Raw genomic sequence first — 19,714 nt, forward strand, 5'->3', positions numbered from 1 at the left:
CGAATGCTGTGTTGTTACCGGCGCCTCCGTAGCCAGGTGGGAAGGAGCAGCAGTGCGTAGCACACGCTTCTTGATTAGACCGGGGTTCGAGCCCGTCACCACCAAATACGGAGGATGCGGAAAGGTCATTCAGGGAATGACCACCGCATATCCCGGAGCAATATGGCCTTAGTTGCTAATGCTCCTAAAAACCAAATAACAACAATAACAGCTGTGTTGTTACCTACGAGGACAGGCATAAAAGGCAGTTATTCAAGTACGGGTTAAAACTAAAACTTTTTTTCCATTTCTCGAACACACTGACCTTGGAGAGTTACCTTTAGAATCTGATGGATCATTTCATAATCATAATTACAACATCACCAACTCAGCATGCAGAATGAAAATGCTGAAGCATAATCTGGAATCCACATCTTTTTCTCTCCTTCCAACCGTGACTGAGTTAGTTGGTCTCAGGCGAGAACACACGCAATTTATAGACATAATATACACGGCTCAATATGGTCTTAGTCGCTAATGCGACTGAAACCCTATAACATCTCTCTCTCTCTCTCTCTCTCTCTCTCCCCCTCTCTCTCTCTCTCCCCCCTTCCCCTAGTGGAAGATGTAGAAAAGTGTCTCATCAAATACTGTTAAAGGTTATGCAGACACACGCGATGTCTTCAAACTCAATTCCTGCTACAATAGAAAACATAGACTTATTTCTTTACAAACTCCACGAGATTCCTCGACATTTTTGTGGTTATTATACAGAGCACTAACTATGGACGAGACAGTCCATTAACTCGTATGATGTAGGAAGCGAATTCCATGCAGCTTGACTTCAAAGATAACTTCTCCTTCAAAAGAACCCTTAAATGTACATTGTGCGATTAAAGGTTCTTTTGAAAGAAGAGGGATAAATGCCTGATTATTCTATATTGTTATTCTTATTCTAAATTCCATACTTCTAATAATTTAATATTTTTCTAATATGCTAATATTTAAAAGCTGCTCAGATTCTGCCCCTCACCGTTGCTTTATTCTTGTACATATATTACGTGGTGCAAACAGTCTTTAAACCAGTGTGATATAATTGCTGGATTGTCATTGTTTTGTGCTTCTGACTAAATAGTTTTGGCTGATTAGTAAGGTTCGCCTGTACGTCACCATGTACATAAATAAATTACTCACATAATGTCTAATGCAAAACCGCTGGTAATCACTGATATGTGGGTATTTGTATTTTCACTCTGAATTTTATGTTATACAAGCACATTAAAGTATTTTCGTTCATTTCAAGCGGAAATCGAACAGTTAAGACTTTCTTCATTGTGGAGTATGCATGTAATACCATCATTTCGGATTAACTTGGCAATGTACCGTCTTCGAAGGATCATTACTGAATTGCAAAGAAACAATATTTCTAATTTGAGTATGCAGTAGTGATAATTACTGCTGAGCCTTTCCTCGGTGCTACTAGTTAAATGAGCATGCTAATATCAAATAAGGCTGTTCACCTCATTAAACAGGAAGTGTGAGGGTCTATTACATTCATCAGTATGTAACTTCCATGAAGGAGAAAGGAAATTCCACCTCATGGATACTAAAATGAACTATAAATAGCAGTAATTTTTACAGTGAGTAATTTATTAATTGAGGAAATAAATTGTATGTCAGTTACTATGGCTACCATTCACAGCTGCCCATACAAGTACTTGACTGTGCTTTTACACTTTAATGAAAACAGTGCTTGCATGCATCAAATGAAAGTTTATTATTGCCCAGAATTAAACGGTACAAGAGAAACCAATAATTCCATTTGGTGACTACTTAAGAAACTTGTTTTATTTATTTATTTATTGTTAATTTTTAATAATACAAACCAAAATCGACAGGGTTTTCAAGCAAATTCCTTATGTGCGTTAATCTGATGAGAGATCGTAATAGTCCATTTCTTTTTCTTTCTTTCATACCTTAACGCAGGAGAATCACTCTGACGTGCTCATGGGCCGAGCAAGCGGTTTTCTTTATTTATAAACTTATATTAAAATTATTTTATGAATATCAATTTGTTTTAATTTTTTATTTCTAGCGCTAAGCATAAAATTCCTTTACGTAGTTAGCAACAACATCTGATTGAACCAGGCTCTGATCAGTAGGGGAGAAGACGTTATTGATTCCGTTGGCTTTTGAACCCGTCCTTAAGTGGCCTGCGACGTACTTTCAACATATGTGGTGCGCTCCAGGAAAAGGTTGGTCACCAGTCCTAGGGGGTGATCACACTCAAACAGAGGTCCGCCAATTTGACATGCCTGCCTTAAAATACTTCTTAAAATAAATCGAACTTTCCCTGAACGATGGATCGGCCGCAGTGGTCCCATTCATTGGCCACCAAGGTCTCCAGACCTCACACTATTAGATTTTTAGTTTGTGGGGATGATTTTTGTTTGATATTGGCTTTGGTTGCCCCTAGACTTTAGTTTAAATCCGCCTATTTTATTGTCTAATATCCAAATCGGAATTACCACAGGCCTGGGAGAAAAAAGGGGAAAACAAAAATGTAAAATTTATGTTGTGTATAGTGTGTGTTTATGTTGTATCCAGGACCCTCTAGCAGCCGACACCTGGGCAACTGGCTGGTGCCCGTCCAAAGGCACGTGGAGTGCATGGGTCTACTACATTATGTGTGCTAACGGCACAAAAATCCCTCACCCAGTGGTAGAAGTACTAGACCAAAGTGTGCCTGCAATCCCGCTCGCAGGGTGCCCACTCCTGGAAGTCTGCAAATAAAATAATAATAAATAAATAAGATAAAAAAAATAAATTAATAATAAAAAAAGTGTGCGTGGGAGGGAGAGTTATAGCATGCATCCCCAGCACACAATTAAAAAAATGATAAATAAATGTACAGTTAATTAGCTAACATCAGTTATTATAGGAATTCGCTTTCATTTTGTAAAAGCCTTTCTACAAAATTCTTGTAAGGCCAAAAAGTAATCTGGAGTTAACATTAACAAAGTTTCAGACCCTCTACCAAAATTTGGTATCAGAGGTCTAAATAAATGGAACAGTCATATAGTACACCATCCCACGTTTCTAGCATACCACAAATACAACATGGTTGTTCTACTAGTACACTTTAATGAAAATAATTTTCATTAAAGTGTAAATTTTCATTCTCAGTGGGAATAATTTATTTTTTAATGAGCCATGACCAGTGATTACATAGGAAATCTCCATGTATGGATAAAACTTCTGATTTATCGTTGAAATTATAGCTTACTTTTGGAATAAACAAATACGTTGTCCTACCACATACACTGTTATTCCATCTAACTTGCCACTGATCCACTAATTTCTTAATGATATTTTTCTTTTCCTTTTTAATTCCCACAGGGAGATTATTAGCAATGCCCATAAAAGAAATGTTTACCTTTAGGCATAAAATAACAAAGCTCTAAAAGTTGTAACTAAATCTAATGGAAGAGTCCCTGCAATTAGTTGTAGGGCATTATAGTAAGATAGTAACCAACATGAAATCAAAAGAAGTGCATCCAGTTGATATAGATGAACAGTGCACTGTTGAGTCAGTTTGATGACATAAGCACTGCGAAAGCAAAAATAAGAGTAGGAGTGTGTTATAGGCCTTAATGACTCGGATGAGTACAATGAACAATTGTACAGAGAAATAGTGGGCTACTAAATCAGAATGTCTTATAATGGGGGATTTTAACTTCCCAGATATAGACTGGAACTTATGGGTTGGTCACTCGCACACTAGTAAGACTTTGTGGATTTATTGGATGATTATTTTCTGCAGCAGCATGTTCGAGAGGCAACCAGAGAGGGTAATGCTCTTTATCTGGTTATCAGCAGTGATCATTCGTGTATTAAGAATTTGCAGATAAAGGAGCCATTAGGTGGCAGTGATCACAGTGTACTGATGTGGGATTTACTTAAAGATAAGATTACCATCAGGGGTAAAGGAAGGTGTTTTTGCTTCCGTAAAGGTGACCAACTGCTGATGTTACCAACAGCAAATTCTAAGTGGGAAGCACTCAAGGAATTAATAGTGGGAGCTACTAAACGTTTAATACCTATTAAGAAATATTGTTCAAAGTTTAGGCCTAAATGGTTGTCAAATGAACTAATGAGACACGTGGCAGAGAAGAAAAATGCATATAAATTATCAGGCGACACAGAAGCCTATGAGATATATATATAAACTAGTCTATAATCAAGTCACAAAGGAGGTTAGGCAGGCGAAGGCAGATTACGAGAAATCTTTGGCAAAGGATGCTAAGAAAAACAGCAAGGATTTCTTTACTTATATAAACTCTAAAAGGAAGGGGGTGAATCTGATTGGTCCACTTGATAACGATGGTTCGACTGTTGATGATCCTGCTCAGATAGCAAACAAACTGAATGAGTATTTTGCATCTACATTCACACATGAGGAGTTAAGGTTTGAAAATGCCACAAGGTTATCAAATTGTAACAGGGTGCTTAATGATTTTGTAATAACTGAGAACAAAGTGGAGGAGAAATTGTTGAAGTTAAACATAATGAAGGCACCTGGGGTGGATGGGATCTAACCAGTTATATTAAAGGAGGCGGCAAAGGAAGTAAGCAAACCCTTATCCATAATTATGAGAGCATCCTTGGACTCGGGGAGGTCCCCACGGACTGGAGATATGCACATGTGTCCCCAATTCACAAAGGAGATCGAAGGGTGACACGAGTAATTACAAACCAGTTAGTTTAACTTCTGTTCCGAGTAAAATAATGGAGTGACTGGTTAAAAATGCATTGCAGGATCATCTAGACAAGACTTGCAGCAATAATTCAGACACAGAATGGGTTTGTTAAGGGAAAGCCTTGTCTTACAAATTTGATTGAATACTCTGATGTGGTTACAATGCGACTGGATGCAAAAAATAATCCATAAAACTCTAAAACAAACAAACAAGCAAAAAATAATTTGATATCATATACAGTACTTGGATTTCACTGACAAAAAGACACTGTTGCGCATGGAACACTACTGTACAAATTGGAGCAGAATGGTATTAAGGGTAAGTTTCTACAATGGATAAAAGGATGGTTGAGTGGGAGAAGACAGAGGGTGGTAATCAGTGGGTGCTGCTCTTCGTGGACTAATGTTATTAGTGGAGTCCCACAGGGTTCGGTGTTGGGTCCACTGTAGTTTTGTATATTTATCAATTGATATTGATGAAGGTATATCAGGCTTAGTATCGAAGTTTGCAGATGATACAAAGGTTGGCAGGGTTGCTAATGACAGTAATGGCAGCGTGCTACTGCAACAGGATCTAGAAAATTTGGGAAGATGGGCTGAGAGAGGCAACTGAAGTTTAACATTGACAAATGCAAAGTATGCATATGGGTAGAAGTAACCCCAGAAGAACGTACCAACTGTGTGATACTAAACTTATGTGCTAGAAAATGAAAAAGACCTGGGAGTAATTGTGCAGTCAGATATGAAGTTTTCTGAGCAATGCAGACAGCCTGCCAGGGCAGATCATGGGGTGTTGTCAATGATATACAGGAATTTTGTTTGCAGGGAAAAGGTGATTTTTCCCTCTGTATAAGGTAATGGTCAGGCCACGCCTTGAGTACTGCGTGCAGGTCTGGAGGCCTCATTTTAGGAAGGATGTAGATTTGCTTGAGCGTGTACAGAGAAGGGCAACAAGATTGGTGAGGGGAATGAAGGGATCTTCTTACCAGGAGAGGCTTAACTTCTGCAAATTGCAGCAGCTGGAGATTAGGCACCTGCTAGGTTATCTGATTGAGGTGTATAAGGCCTTGAATGGGTTGAGCACGCTGAATTCTGATGGGATTCTTCCACTTGTTCAGATTACGAACCTAAGGGGACATAAATTGAGGTAGGACAGATGTAGAATGGAATAAACTTCCATCTGTCGTTGTGGAAGTTGATAGGTTAAATAAATTTAAGGAGGAACTGGACAAATATTTAGAGGGGTTGTTTTGTAATTTTTTTTGGCTGATGCTGCATAATCTCATACGCTTGCTTTCTTGCATCACATGCCACTACTACTACATAATTATCTTAATGGACAATAACGTCTGGCAAACTTTCACGACTGTTGGAGGATGTTCCCTTGGGAAAAGGATTATATGTACTTTCAGCATGACGGAGCTCCTGCACATACCCAGGGTCCTGAGCTGGATATCATCATTCTTCTCTTTCTTGGTGATTCCTATTTTTTCTCTCTCCTCTCTCTCTCTGTCTCTCAGGGTAACTCGAGAATTTTTTTTTTTTTTTTTTTTTTTTTGCTGGTGCAGCATAAACCGCAGGCTTCCTTGCACCATATAGCTAATAATAATAACATTTATATCCGTCTGGCGATGCAATATCTAAATCGAACTTTCCCTGAACGATAGATCGGCTGCTGTGGGCCCGTTCATTGTCTACCAAGGTTTCCAGACCTCACCCCGTTAGATTTTTGTTTGTGGTAATGGATGAAAAGGCAGTATGCAAACAAAAGGTGAATACGAGACTAATTGCTCGCTCGCATTTTGGATACTGCTACCCTCAAAGGAATGCCAAGGCGACCTCAGAAGAACAATACGTCATATTACCACAACAGTTGCAAAGTGCATTGTGGTTGGCGGTAGGATTTTCGAACATTTATCGTGAACTATAAAAAATGTGTCAATTAGTTGTTTTGTATCATTAAAAAAAGTCAATAGATAAAAACAATAAGTATTTATTTTATTTTGTTATTTATTTTATTTCATTTTTATTATTTATTTTTGCTGCATTGGGTCTGGACAGCCCAAGTGTGGAATGCTGGCACCCACCCACCAGCCGACTGGGCTAGCCGGGTGGGTAAAGTGCCTGCCTGGCAACCGAAAGGTTGCGGGTTCGAATCCCGCCTCGGGCTTGGATCACAGTACTGCAAAAACCTTGGGAGGTGCATTATGGCCACAGAAGCCGATGCGCCAACAACTTACTAAAACAAACAAACTGGCACCCACCTGTATTGCCCTAATCCCTCACCCACCTCATGTGGGTGTGGTTAGTGTTTTCGCATACACAGTTAGTGTGATTAAAGCCCACCTCCTCGTGGCTAGGGAGAGCACCAGGCAGCAGTTGCCCAGGTATTGAATGATCCCTGCTGGCTATGGGGTCTGAACCCACACACATACACACACACACACACACACACAACAAAACATACATTCGGGCCCTTTTACATAGTTTGTTAATAAAACAGTATCACAGGTGGAGATGGACGGTAGTCTAGGAGCCACCCAACCACAAATATAATCGACACTATAACCTCCCAAAATATTTACTGTTCCTCCTGAATCATCCTGTATAAGTAACAAAGATCAGTATTTATGCTAAAACAGAATTTTCAAACTTAAAAAAAAAAAAAAAAATATATATATATAAGAATGCAAAAGTATTGGTACACTAGGTATTCTTTCTAAAAGAAAGCAGTTTCATTTCAAGATAGGTCTCAGAAGCAATGAGTTATCACAAGCTGTCAAAAATTGAATTTTTCTTTTTCAAAAAAAAAAAAATCGGACATTTTTGTAAATGAACTCGCTCCACAGTTTAGTACAGTATATTGTATCGAAGTATAAGAAGACAAAATTGACAGAAAATGAGAGCTTCAGGCCACCCTAAGGTGTGCTGTCTTCGAGAGATGAGCGGTGTATTATGAAGCACGTGCATAAAAATTCAAAAATATTAGCTACGGACCTTGCGACATCAACAGAAAAGTAAGTCAGTTCAAAAACAGTTAAATCTTACGAGTACAAGTGGAGGTCTCCAAGAAAAAACTTCCGAATCACTTCATAGATGGGGAGTATGGCTTATTCTGGAGTAGATGAACTTTAAATTATTGAGGGCATTGTAAGCGTTGGAGGATATGTGGACACGTTACGGCGTCAATTGAAGACAAGTGTTCAAAAAATTAAGATATCGGCAACCGCTGAATTTTCCAACACAAAAACGACCTGAAACAGCACAAAACGTGAGCGGCTACTGTATAACGCTGGAGAATTGTTCAAAACACTTCTGCAGTAATTCGATATTAACCTTATTGAGAATTTATGGGAGATTGGGCAGACAGGTTAGGAAAGTTAAGTGCTCTTCCAAAAAGGAGTTTATCGAACAAGTGAAGGAATAGGCCAAAATGAGTAGGGACGTGGCAAAAAAAAAAAAAAAAAAAACTTGAATCGATGCCTATGTAGCACCAAGCCACAACCAGTGCCTTCATACAAAGTACTAAACACAATTTTCCAGTACAAATAATGTAAGACTACGAAGTGCACGAATACTTTGTGCAACCATAATTCATTTTTTATATTTTTCCCCAGTCAAGTTTGGCAAATTGATTTGGTATAAATATCAATCTCCACATGTTGATGTATTGTGAAAATGAATTAAATCTGTTAGCAATAAAGTGTTTTTTAACTGAAAAATCGATGTAAGAATATTTATTTATTTTTTTACACACTATATTTCTGTTCCACTCATCAGTGTTTTTACTGATACTGACAATTCAACAAACGCGGGACTGATTTTAAAATACCTGTTTTTGCTTCACCGTATATTAACCATCACAGAATATCGTTGTGTACTTTGTGTTGGTACTGCGTTTAAAAAAAAATGCTAAAGCTAGTTGACGTTTACCCAGAGCATGAGCCGTCATCTCTGGCAACGCACGTCCTCCAGAACTTTAACTTGATGTAATATTAATCTCTCGACTATATAAAATATAATTTTGTATATAATTAAATCCCTTTTCAGTTTAAATGCTATCATTTTGCCTTACTTATTGAAATTATTTTATAATTTGCTTGGGTATACCTGCCATTTTGTACTAATGAACTAATTTATTTAGGGTTTTTTTTTTTAAATTCTGTTTATATTTAAAAAAGTAGTTAACTTTTGTACTAATGAACTAATTTTAACCGCTTTGACACTCTAGCGGCACTGTTCTTGCCTCCATGTGGCGAGACAGGGAACCCAAGAGGGGAAAATCACTCTTCCAGAACTGGTAGGAAAAATAATTGAATTGAACCAAACTTGAAGCGTGTTTGTTTGTTTGTTTTTATATATATTATTTTATTTATATATATAAATAAATAAACTCGCTTCAAGCATTCTTGGTTAATACACACAGAACAAAGAAATAAGAAGTCTGTTCACCATATTCTAGAATCGTGGAGGGCGTAGTAGATTCACCGACAAATGTCATTGGCTCAGGTCAGGAGATATTCTAATTGAGACAACCAGTGCTCGAAATTCAGAGAGCCTACTTCAAAAGACGCTTTTGGAGGAATTCGGGTAACAGTCTCCTCTCACAAAACATATTGAATACATCGAAAGGCGTGATCTGAGTGGAATAACTCTGAGATCACTCCTTTCATCCTCAGTGCTCTAGAGGAGGAAATAAAGAATGAACTGCGAGAATAAGGAATGGTAGATGTTAAAAAGGGGGAGGGGGATTATTACGCCACCACATTTGATCCTCACTTTCAGTAGTCTAGTACCACTTAAGTCAATTAAAGCAGGATACATAAATTACAATTTCTAACCGTATGTTCCAAATCCGCTGCGCTGCTTCAAGTGTCAGCGGTATGGCCATTCACAAGCAGCATGTCGTGGAATAGCCTCCCACTGTAACAATAGAAACTGTACTGCCCGGAATCCGAAATGTCCCATTTGTAAAGGGGAATATTCTGTCTATGCCAGACAATGTGAATATAACGACTCGCTGGTCATAATGTTTTTGGCTCATCGTTGTATAGTGAACGAGCTGTGCAATGGAATCCTAACGATTATTTCTTTCTTTTAAGGTAGTCAATTTCGCAATTGGTAGCAGAGTTTTATTATTATTATTATTTTTTTTTTTTTGTTGTTGTTTGGAACAAAGAACACGATTGTACGAACCTGCAAACTGTTAATAATTTAAATAGTTAAAGTGCAAATTGTTAATTAGAAAAAAATGCCTTATCTACCTTTTGTTTAATAATTAACATCTTCCTGTGGCTCCATTTATGAAGTGAATGTTGAACTATTCTCGTTTGTACTACAAAACTGGCTGGTTCTGTAAAATAAAACTATTCGGAATTTTTTAAATTTTCACAATTTTGTGCACACCTAGGAAGAAATAGCTTCAATTTGAGACCACTTCCAGCCTGATCGGTTAAGCCTATCGTTAACACTGACTGTCGAAAGAAAACGCCTTTCATATTAAATATATAGACGGTGTAACAGTAGAACACAGGTTGACCACGGCGTATTATCCGTGTCAGGAGGGTGGGCAGAAGCAGCAGTGCCATAGCACACGCTTCTTGATTAGACCGGGGTTCGAGCCCGTGACCACCAAATACGGAGGATGCGGAAAGGTCAGGGAATGACCACCGCATATCCCGGAGCAATATGGCCTTAGTTGCTAATGCTCCTAAAAACCAAATAACAACAACCGTGTCAGGAATATGCCTTAATCTTTTCCACTGGTTATGAACACAAAGCAGTTACCAACGCGATTTCTCGATGCAGTATGTAGGAGTCTGTTGTAAATGTGTTACGGACACAGTGAATTGTGGAATGACCCTTTAGTTCTTAATTCGTGCATTCTACAGCAGCAACTCTATTGCCTAAAGGCCAGAGGTGCCGAACAATGTGCGACACAGAGTTTAGTTCAGCGCTGTTCTTTATATTTCGCAGTACTGTATTACAACGTTTTTTGTTTTAAAAGATTGGTAAAAAGTTTTTTTTTTTTTCTGATTATTATTTATATATGCAAGGTTGTTGGGGTGTTTTTTTTTTTTTTTTTGACTGGTATCTTTAAAGGGGGTCCCGCAAGAGCTTAGCGCCTCGGGTCCTGAGAAGTGCAAGTACAGTTCTGGTGATCTATTTCTAACTCTTCACATTTTGCTGATATCTAGACAGAATATGTTGCACAGAGGAATTGTATTAGCTGGGAAGAAGTGTTCGAGGCAGTTCAAGACGAATGAATTCACACATACTAGTCACCTGTAGCTTTATAACTCCTTCATAAAAAAATTTCAATTTGATCTTAGTCATGGTCTCTCATGTAACCTCTCATTAGCCAGCAGGTAGTTGATTGCTGGAACAGACTTCCATCTGTTGTTGTGGAAGTTGATAGCTTAAATAAATTTAAGGCTGAACTAGATAAACATTTGAAGCGACTGGATGGGTGAAATTGGAAGATTGTTTTTATTGGCTGATGTTGTATAAGCTTGCTTTCGTGCATCATATGCCTCAACTAATGCTAATGTGTGCAAGCATAATTAATTGGGTCCATGAAATGATTGGTCGGACGATATGATATTAAATGCAGTGGGGATGTGGTCAAATTGAAAGAGCGAGTCACGCCTTCTGAGAAGGAGGTAGAGGCAAAGAGGACAAGACAGGGGTTATCTTATGAAAATAAATATACAGTGTAGTGTTGATCCATCCTTATAGCTGGATATAATTAAATAGTGATCTTATTAAGCATCGAAGAGGATACAGTCTCAGCTTATCGTGCGTCGATTTTCAAAAAAGGTTCCATCTCTGTTTATGAATTTGGGTATGCTGATTCCGAATGCGACCATAGATTTTGCACACCATTAAATTATATTCCCAGAATTGAAAAAATAAATATGCGATAATATAAACCTTATTAACAATGTTTAACTTCTGAATTTTTATAAGTTCAGAAGTTCTGAAGTTTAACTTCAGAATACTATTTATTAGCTTGTTGTTTACCATTTTGGAGAATAGTAAAAACAAGCTTATAAAATCGCATATTAAAACGTAGAAACCCTCCTCGAGTTAATTAAAAATTTCGTTTACTTTTGTACATTTGATATGTATGTCTTTTGTGATTTGATATGTCTTTTGTGATCATCCCAAACCAAATGTAATTTCCCATGATAGCCTCATCCTATCTTCCTTGATACATCTCCTCAATTGATTGTATACCCATGTGAAATCGCTCCCTTGCTCTCCATTAACCTCGCCTACATTTGGACAGACGAATCCAGGTAGAGCGCAAGTAATAATTTGATTGACATTTTACATCCCATTTAAATTATAGGTTGTGAAGTACATTGTTTTTATTATACGGTGTTGTTTTCTCCTGTTTTAATAACTCTTGCTGTTTATATAGAACTGTATTATACAAAATTTCCGTTTCTGTGGGCAGAGGAAGTCACCGTTTATATGTGGAATTTGTACAAAAGATGTTCTCTTAAAAAAAAAAAAAAAAAACCCCAAAGCTGCAAAATCAGATTTACATTATAAATTGTTTTGATTTGGAATTAGTAAGACCGAATGATGCAAGGGAACGAAAATTTCCTGCACCAGCCAATAAAAAAAAATAAATAAATAAAATAAATAATATGAAATAAAACACAATATTTAAACTATTCTCATAAGATAACCATCCAATTCTGCTCTGAATTTAGCCAGACTCACTGCCTTGCAAATTGGAAGGCAACTTATTCCGATATTGGATAACCCGCTACCCATAGATGAACTTCATGAGATCCAGTCTTCTGTTATTCCCTAGAGACAAGAACTCCAGGGGACATATTTTGCCCCTGGAGTTCTTGTCTCTAGGGAATAACAGATTTCCTCTTTCATTTTACTCAAAACCTTCATCGCTAACGCGCCTCTTAAATGTTTGGATGTCAGTCTTTGCAGTTCACATCTCCTAAGCCGTTTATTACCAGTCTGGTCGCCTTTTTTTGAACCCTCTCCAGAACTTGTTTGTTTTTTCTTTTTTTTTTTTTTTTTCAGGTATTCAGACCTGAATACAATATTCCTAATGCAGTCTAATCTTGTATACAGAGATAATGACGCCCTTTCCCTAATAGCATAGTTTCTGTAAATCATGGACAACAAATAAAAAAAAAAAAATTGATATTAGGGTCCCCTGTAAATGATTACATCTACCCATATATTTATTTGTCTGTAAATTGCGTGTGTTCTCTGATCGATTTGCCTGTTTGCTGGACGAAAAACCCCAGTTTCTGGGGGGGGGGACCTTGCTATCTACGTCTGAGATAGACTAACTCAGCCACGGAGTGAAGAAAGCCCACTAAAGTTCCTCGCGTCATCGACGGGATTCGAACCCGGGCTATAAATAATGGACAAGATACCATGTACCTTCTTATTCGCCTGTTTACACTTGAATGGAAAATTATGTCAGGTTGAATCTCAACGCCTAAGTCTTTTTCGCCTTCAACCACTTACCTCATCTTCTCGTACCTTATAGGTGATGCAAGGATTTTTGTTTCCCAAACTACTTGGTATTGCTTATAATATAACTCCTAAACTTTTTTTTTTTTTTTGCTTTTTCCTCCTCACGTCTACTGTACTTTGCGAAAACCAGCCAGCAAGCCTAACTTTGAAGTAACTGACGCGAGTATGAGTAACCGGAAGTTGCGTATCGTGTATTCTGTTCGGTAGTCATTTTTAATAAGTCTGTTATTGTCCGGCTTTTCACTCACTCCACATAAATGTGTATAAACTTGTTTTTGTAGCACCGCTCTGACAATGAATGCATCGCATCGGGGTTCACTTTTGACGATATCCCGCAGTGCTAAGTTTGAATCTATTGTATTGATGCGTATCTGAAGACGGTGACTCGCAGATCGCAAACCGAATACCAAAGACGATAACACTACCGTGGTGTAATGTGCTCTTTAACAGAAGTTTTTTTTTTTATCGATTTGTTTGGTTATGCAGATTGTCCGAACACTGCCATCAAGTGTGAACCAACTGTATTTTTTAATAAAATTATGTAAAGCACATATAGCCAGTATAATGAAATCAACGTTTCTGGAAGGGAATTTTATTTATACATTCAAAACCATTTTCTGGTTTTTTTGATTTGTATAAATAAAAATAAATTCTGTTTATACTCCTGGATGACCACATAAAGTCAGAGGAGTTCACAAGATACGAGGGCTGTTCAATAAGGAATAATTTTATATACTGTATATATTATGGTTTTCTAGAATCTGGCCTACGCTTCAGATCCTCAACCTGCCACGCCAACTTTCTGTAACACTGTGAGAGGCCACAATAGATGTATCACTCGCAACTGCGAACGTCGCCCAATACATTAAACATCGTATGGTCCAAAACTCGTCCGACCACAGGGTGATTACATACCAACTCAGAACCCCGATGATAAAAACATCACTAAACCACTTCGCACTTAAAGCAAATTGGGAAACCTTCAAGGAAAAACTCACTACTGAGGTTGGGGAGCACTCCTGACTGCGAGCCGATCCAGAGAGGCAAATTACCTGAAAAGAAAAGTTACTGAAATCATCACAAGAACTAGCGAACAGATTATGAAAAGGAAACTCCCAAAGCCAGATGACATGCCGTGGTGGACTCCTGACATTCAAAACCGGTGAGATGAGACGACGAAAGGACTTCCATAAGGTCTTTATACCTGTCCTTTATGGCTGAGGTGGCGGCCATAAGGGACAGGTATAAAGACGCAAGGAATCGATACACCAAACTAATAAAGGACACCAAGCGCAAAACTTGGGAAAACCTTGTTTCCACAGCAGGGACCCCCGGGGAGTGGTTTATAAAGCAGCCACTAACACACACCCCAGAGGAGAAGTCGAGTCATCCCACTACATGGGAAGACTCGGTGACCAAATATCCTAAACACAATCTTCCTGGAATAGGTCACTCCTATCCTCCCGGAACAACTGCAGATCTGTCAAGAAAATGACTCGTACTTCACTGACCAACAAGAAACACCCAACACCCTTCACTGTGGATTAGTTGCAGGCGACAGCCATGCAAAAAAATGCCCTGGCCCGGACCTAATGAAACCGGAAATTGTAAAGAAAACGGTTGAATACACCCCGGATCTGTTACTCACGTTATACAACACCTGCTTCCAAGAAGGAACCTTTCCTAATGACTTAAATTGCCAACATTAAATTTAAACTCCTGGATGACCACATAAAGTCAGAGGAGTCGATCAAAACCCCCAGAAAAACCAGTCTTACTGTCCAATCGCCTTACTCCCAGTTGTAAGCAAACTATTCGAGAGAATGCTGTACAAGAATTTCCTCCACTATTACGAAGGGGCAAACATAACAAACAATGCAATTTGCATTCAAACCCGGCCTATCCACGATTGGAGCTCTTAAGGCACTGCTGAATAAAGTAGAAGCCTGTACTACCAAATATTTTCTTGTTATCAGTATCGACCTCACGGGAGCTTTTGACGCCATCTGGTGGTAGATCGTCCTCGCGTGACTTAGGCGGGCTGGAGTGCCTCTAAACCTGTATAATACAACTAGGAGTTACCTAACACAGAACGATCGAAGTACATGCACCGTACAGGAAGCTAACCAGACAAATCCACTGGGGATGCCCGCAGGGCTCAGTCCTAGTACACCTGTTGTGGAACATGATTTTAGATGAATTCCTGGCCCTCGATATTAGCAAAGTCGGCACTCAAGCCTTCGCCAATGATTTGATGCTAACTTGCTGCTGCCTCACGAGTACAGATCGAAGAAAAAGCCAACCACGCAATAGGAATTTTGCAAAACTGGGCTACAATCCACTACCTGCGGATTTTGCCAAATAACACCTGCTCAGTACTCCTGAAGGGCAGACTCGACCTTGCCAGAGCACCGCAAGTGAAAATCCAAGGCACCACAACGAAACTTGCTACACAAATCAAGCACCTCGGAATCATCACAGACAAAAATCTGTCCTTACAACCCAATATTAAAGTACATTAAACAAAAGATACGGAAATATTCTGCATTGGTCGCAGGAGGGACTGAGGGCTAAATAAGCGGACCTGTCCCTCTACTACAAATTTACTTTCATCCCTGTCATCACATATACGTCACCAGGTACAAAAAGGTAACCACACTGGTAAATAGAAGAACCTTGGATAGTATCCGGCAGTCAATAATTCTGACAATTAGACGAACTGTCTCGACGGTCAGCACGCACGCAACTCTGGCGGGAGTCCTCCCGCTGGATCTGGAAATCATTAGATGCGCCCTGATATGTAATATGGCAAAAGAAATACAGTGTACTATCCTGAACTCTACGTTGGATCTCTCCAACAGGAAGCTTGAAAAAACCAGAGTGCTCGACCACCTCCGGTAGGATCAGTGGACAGCGTCCACTAAAGGGGAAATCGCCAAGAAGTTCCTTCCAAAAACCCCGAGTTCGTTCCACCCGGGACTCCACATCACCTTTCTGTTCGTGGGGCACTTGCCATTTAATGCAAAACTGTCTAGCTTCTGAATCACTGAGGATCCCCTTTGCCTCTGTGGCCGCGAGGAGACATGGCAACATCTAATGTATGACTGCGACCACTGAGGACCTGCGATGTGTGTTCACCACTGCTATCACCTACTTCCCGCAGAACATGGAACAGTACCTTCTCGACTTGGAACATGAATACAAAGCTCTTACCATCTTTGCTAGAAGAACATCACTTATAGCAGACCACCATGCACAGCACCCAGAAGCTGATGATGAATCACAAAACTAGGAGGCGCCTCTGTGGGCAGGAGCAGCAGTGCGTAGCACACGCTTCTTGATTAGACTGGGATTCGAGCCCGTGAGCCACTAAAAATATGGAGGATGGGGAAAGGTCAGGGAATGTCCACCGCATATCCCCGGAGCAATATGGCCTTAGTTGATAATGCTCCTAAAAACCAAATAACAACAACAAAACTAGGACTATAGAAAATTGGAACATGCAAGAAAACAAACAGCATCAAAATAACCTACAACCATGAACAATGACCACCATCTGTTTGAGGAAACTAAAAACCAGGAAGACCTACGTCTGAACCAGACAAACTGACGCAGGACGTGACATGAACTGGATACAAATTATTCTCACTGGACTAGTTGGATGGCTAAACCAAATTACCAACTCACGAACTAAGTGCGGAGGAAACTGATATCACCAGGACCCAAGGCAGCATCCTCATAACATGCACACTGGGTAACCTGAACAGGTTACATTACCAGCCAATTGACAACCATAGGTTGTGCAGAGTTTCACCAGTGCTCTATTTGCCATTGTCTCCAGGGTTGCCCTGGTATTAGCACATACCAAAAGGACAAGATCTCAACTCATCCAGGACAATAGACCAGAGGAACGGGCCAAGCACAGAGCCCTGCGGGCAGCCTCGATCGATGTACCTAGTCACTGTCTGGAATCTGTTGGTAACTTGGACTTTTCTACCAGTTAAATATGACCTTAAGCTGTTGTATAGATTGTTGGAAACATTTGACTGCCGAAGCGTCCAACGAGCACTGGGCCACCATAGTCGATCAAAGGCCTCAGCAAAGTCTACCATGATTGCAAGGGAGTACTTAAAGGCTGTGTGGATTGCTTGAGTGATTAATCTATTGACGGCATCTTCTGTGCTGCAACCTGCTTTGAATCCGAATTGCTTGACACTTGGATGTTTTTTGTTCTTCATATCTGGCAGTTAAGCGAAATAGGAGCAGGCGTTCTTGTAACTTGGCTATTACAGAGAGCAAGGCAATCGGACGGTAGGAGGTTGGAATTTGTGGTGGCTTGTCGGGGTTTTTCAATATAAATTTCAGGGTTGCCGTTTTCCAGGATGTTGGAAAGGTGCCTTTTGTCAGGCACCTTTTATAAAGCTTAGGAGAGTAACCGGATAGTATTCTTCAAAATTTTTAACCACATCCACTTCCAGCAGATCTGCACCAGGTGTTTTCCTTCTTTCATTTTGTTTATTGCCAAGTCCATCTCAATGTTCGTGTAGGGGGATTCCACAGAGGCAGGATGATAGTTGTGATTTGCTTGTTGGTGTTCAATCATAGCTGCAGCTTCAATGGGATAAATGGTGTCTAGAATATTGTTAATGCTATCCTTCCAGGTGTAAGTAGAGGAGCCATCCATCTTTAGTGTCGTGTCGAGTAACTCTCCTCGCGGCAGCTTGTTTGTTACGATCCTGAAAACCTTCCCCTGTCATGGGGGACAGCCCTCTCTCTCTGTCTCCTCCCCCACCCGGATGGGCTTGAAGACTGCCCTGATCATCAGCCTATTCACAGATGGCACCGCTGTCCACGAATGATGCCAAATCCGACCAGATACCCAACCTGGACTCTTCATTAATAGTGATGTGCTCTATACTGCCAGTGCCTAATGGCGATCTGTACTTGGCTCCCTTGTCTGGTACCTTTACTCCCTTTCCCCTGGTGGGGGAGGAGACAGTCCTCTGTCCTCCCCTCATCTGTCAACCCTTATTCTTCTCCTGGTGGGGCACGGGCCTACCTCACTGAACATCCTGGGGTTATCTTCTTTATCATCCCATATTCTGTCTTTTCCCTTCAGTCCCCCCCACTCTGCCTAACACGCTAGCGTATACCCCACACAAACTGCAAAAACTTAATTGCATTCAAATTAAATGGCATAAACCTCATTTGGCTTGCCTAATTCCAATGCTCACCCTTAGTTTTTTTTTTTTTTTTTTGTTTTTAGGCCCTAGTCACTGAAATCTCAGGAAACTATGTGGCAGGGTCTGCCAGAGTAAAAACTTCAAAGTACTGGGTACCTGATCTGCCACCACGGGGCCAAGTATGAGCAACATTGGGCCTGAGCAGGGGTCCAGCGGCTAATAGGTCAGATGAACAACGATACATAACAGTACACTTACAAAATCCATATACTTTTAAATCTCTGGTCTTCCCAGTGAACTGGTACACAACAATGAAAGCAATGCGAAGATGGAGGGAACCCCTGGTACCACTAGACATCAATACACTTTACTCGTGCATGACTTCCAGAGTACTTACTTAAAATACTAGTGTACCTGGTCTTCCTCCACAGGACCAAGTGTGGCAACAGTGGGCCCCAATAGGGGTCCAATTGCTAAATAGATGAACAATGATGTACGACACTACACTTAACAATATCCACACTTTTAAATCTCTAGTCTCAACAGTGTTCTGTTCCACACGACAATGTATATTACGCGGAGATGGGAGAAACTCCTGGTTGCCATTAGACACGAAAACACTTTACACTCGTGCATGACGCGTTGCCACGTTTCCCGTTTGCTGCACAGACAGCCTGATTCTTCGATGATGCCCATTGCGTTTAGTTAGTCTTGAAATGCCCGTGGCCTGTAAGAAGAAGAAAGGTTGTATTTAGGCCCGTGTAGAGCCATGCAGGGGCCTTGGGATATAGTTTGGTGACTTGCGGGATGAAGTTTTTTTGTTATCATCCCTTTGTTTCCATCCACCTGTTTTGCCAGGTTTGTACCAGGTGGACTACAATTCTTTGTTTCTCATTTTTTCTGGTTGTTGGTGACATCGATGGTGAGCCATTAATGGTGGTTGGTGTTGCAGATACATAAGTCTGCAGTGGGTAACCTTCAAGCCCAGTGGAAGTACCTGTAGAGCATTCGTTTTCACCTTTTTGCACGCCCTTGTTATTGTAAGCAGGATGTTGCATTGGATCATCTCAAATTGTTTTAATAACTGCTGTGTTCCCATTTTCGCAAACCATCTGGGACATCCATATGTGATGGTCGGGATAAAGAAAGCCTTGTAATACAAGTAATACAAGGATAGGATTCTCCTATTTAGCCCCCAATCCATGTGTGTGACTCTGGCGACTAGTGCTGCGTATCTCCATAGTTTTACTTTTAGGTAGATGGAGTGTGG

At 40.0% G+C, this 19,714-nt stretch overlaps 1 protein-coding gene across 2 annotated transcripts in view; it reads left to right on the forward strand.

Annotated features, from left to right (window-relative positions):
* The window catches only part of Swip-1 (EF-hand domain-containing protein D2 homolog Swip-1), a 144,904-nt gene that overhangs the window by 52,731 nt on the left and 72,459 nt on the right, over window positions 1-19,714 (forward strand). The window contains exon 1 of one of the 2 annotated variants that reach the window (XM_090383935.1): window positions 8,976-9,038. The exons of the other annotated variant lie outside the window; for it this stretch is intronic. Coding sequence (XP_090240061.1) covers window positions 8,989-9,038 — 50 coding nt within the window. The 5' untranslated portion in view covers window positions 8,976-8,988. Of the gene's footprint in view, window positions 1-8,975; window positions 9,039-19,714 lie in introns of those variants that run through there. 2 annotated transcript variants of the gene reach the window in all.

Source organism: Mastigoproctus giganteus, chromosome 10, assembly GCF_048544385.1.
Source record: "Mastigoproctus giganteus isolate SK-2022 chromosome 10, ASM4854438v1, whole genome shotgun sequence".
NCBI lineage: Eukaryota > Metazoa > Arthropoda > Arachnida > Uropygi > Thelyphonidae > Mastigoproctus > Mastigoproctus giganteus.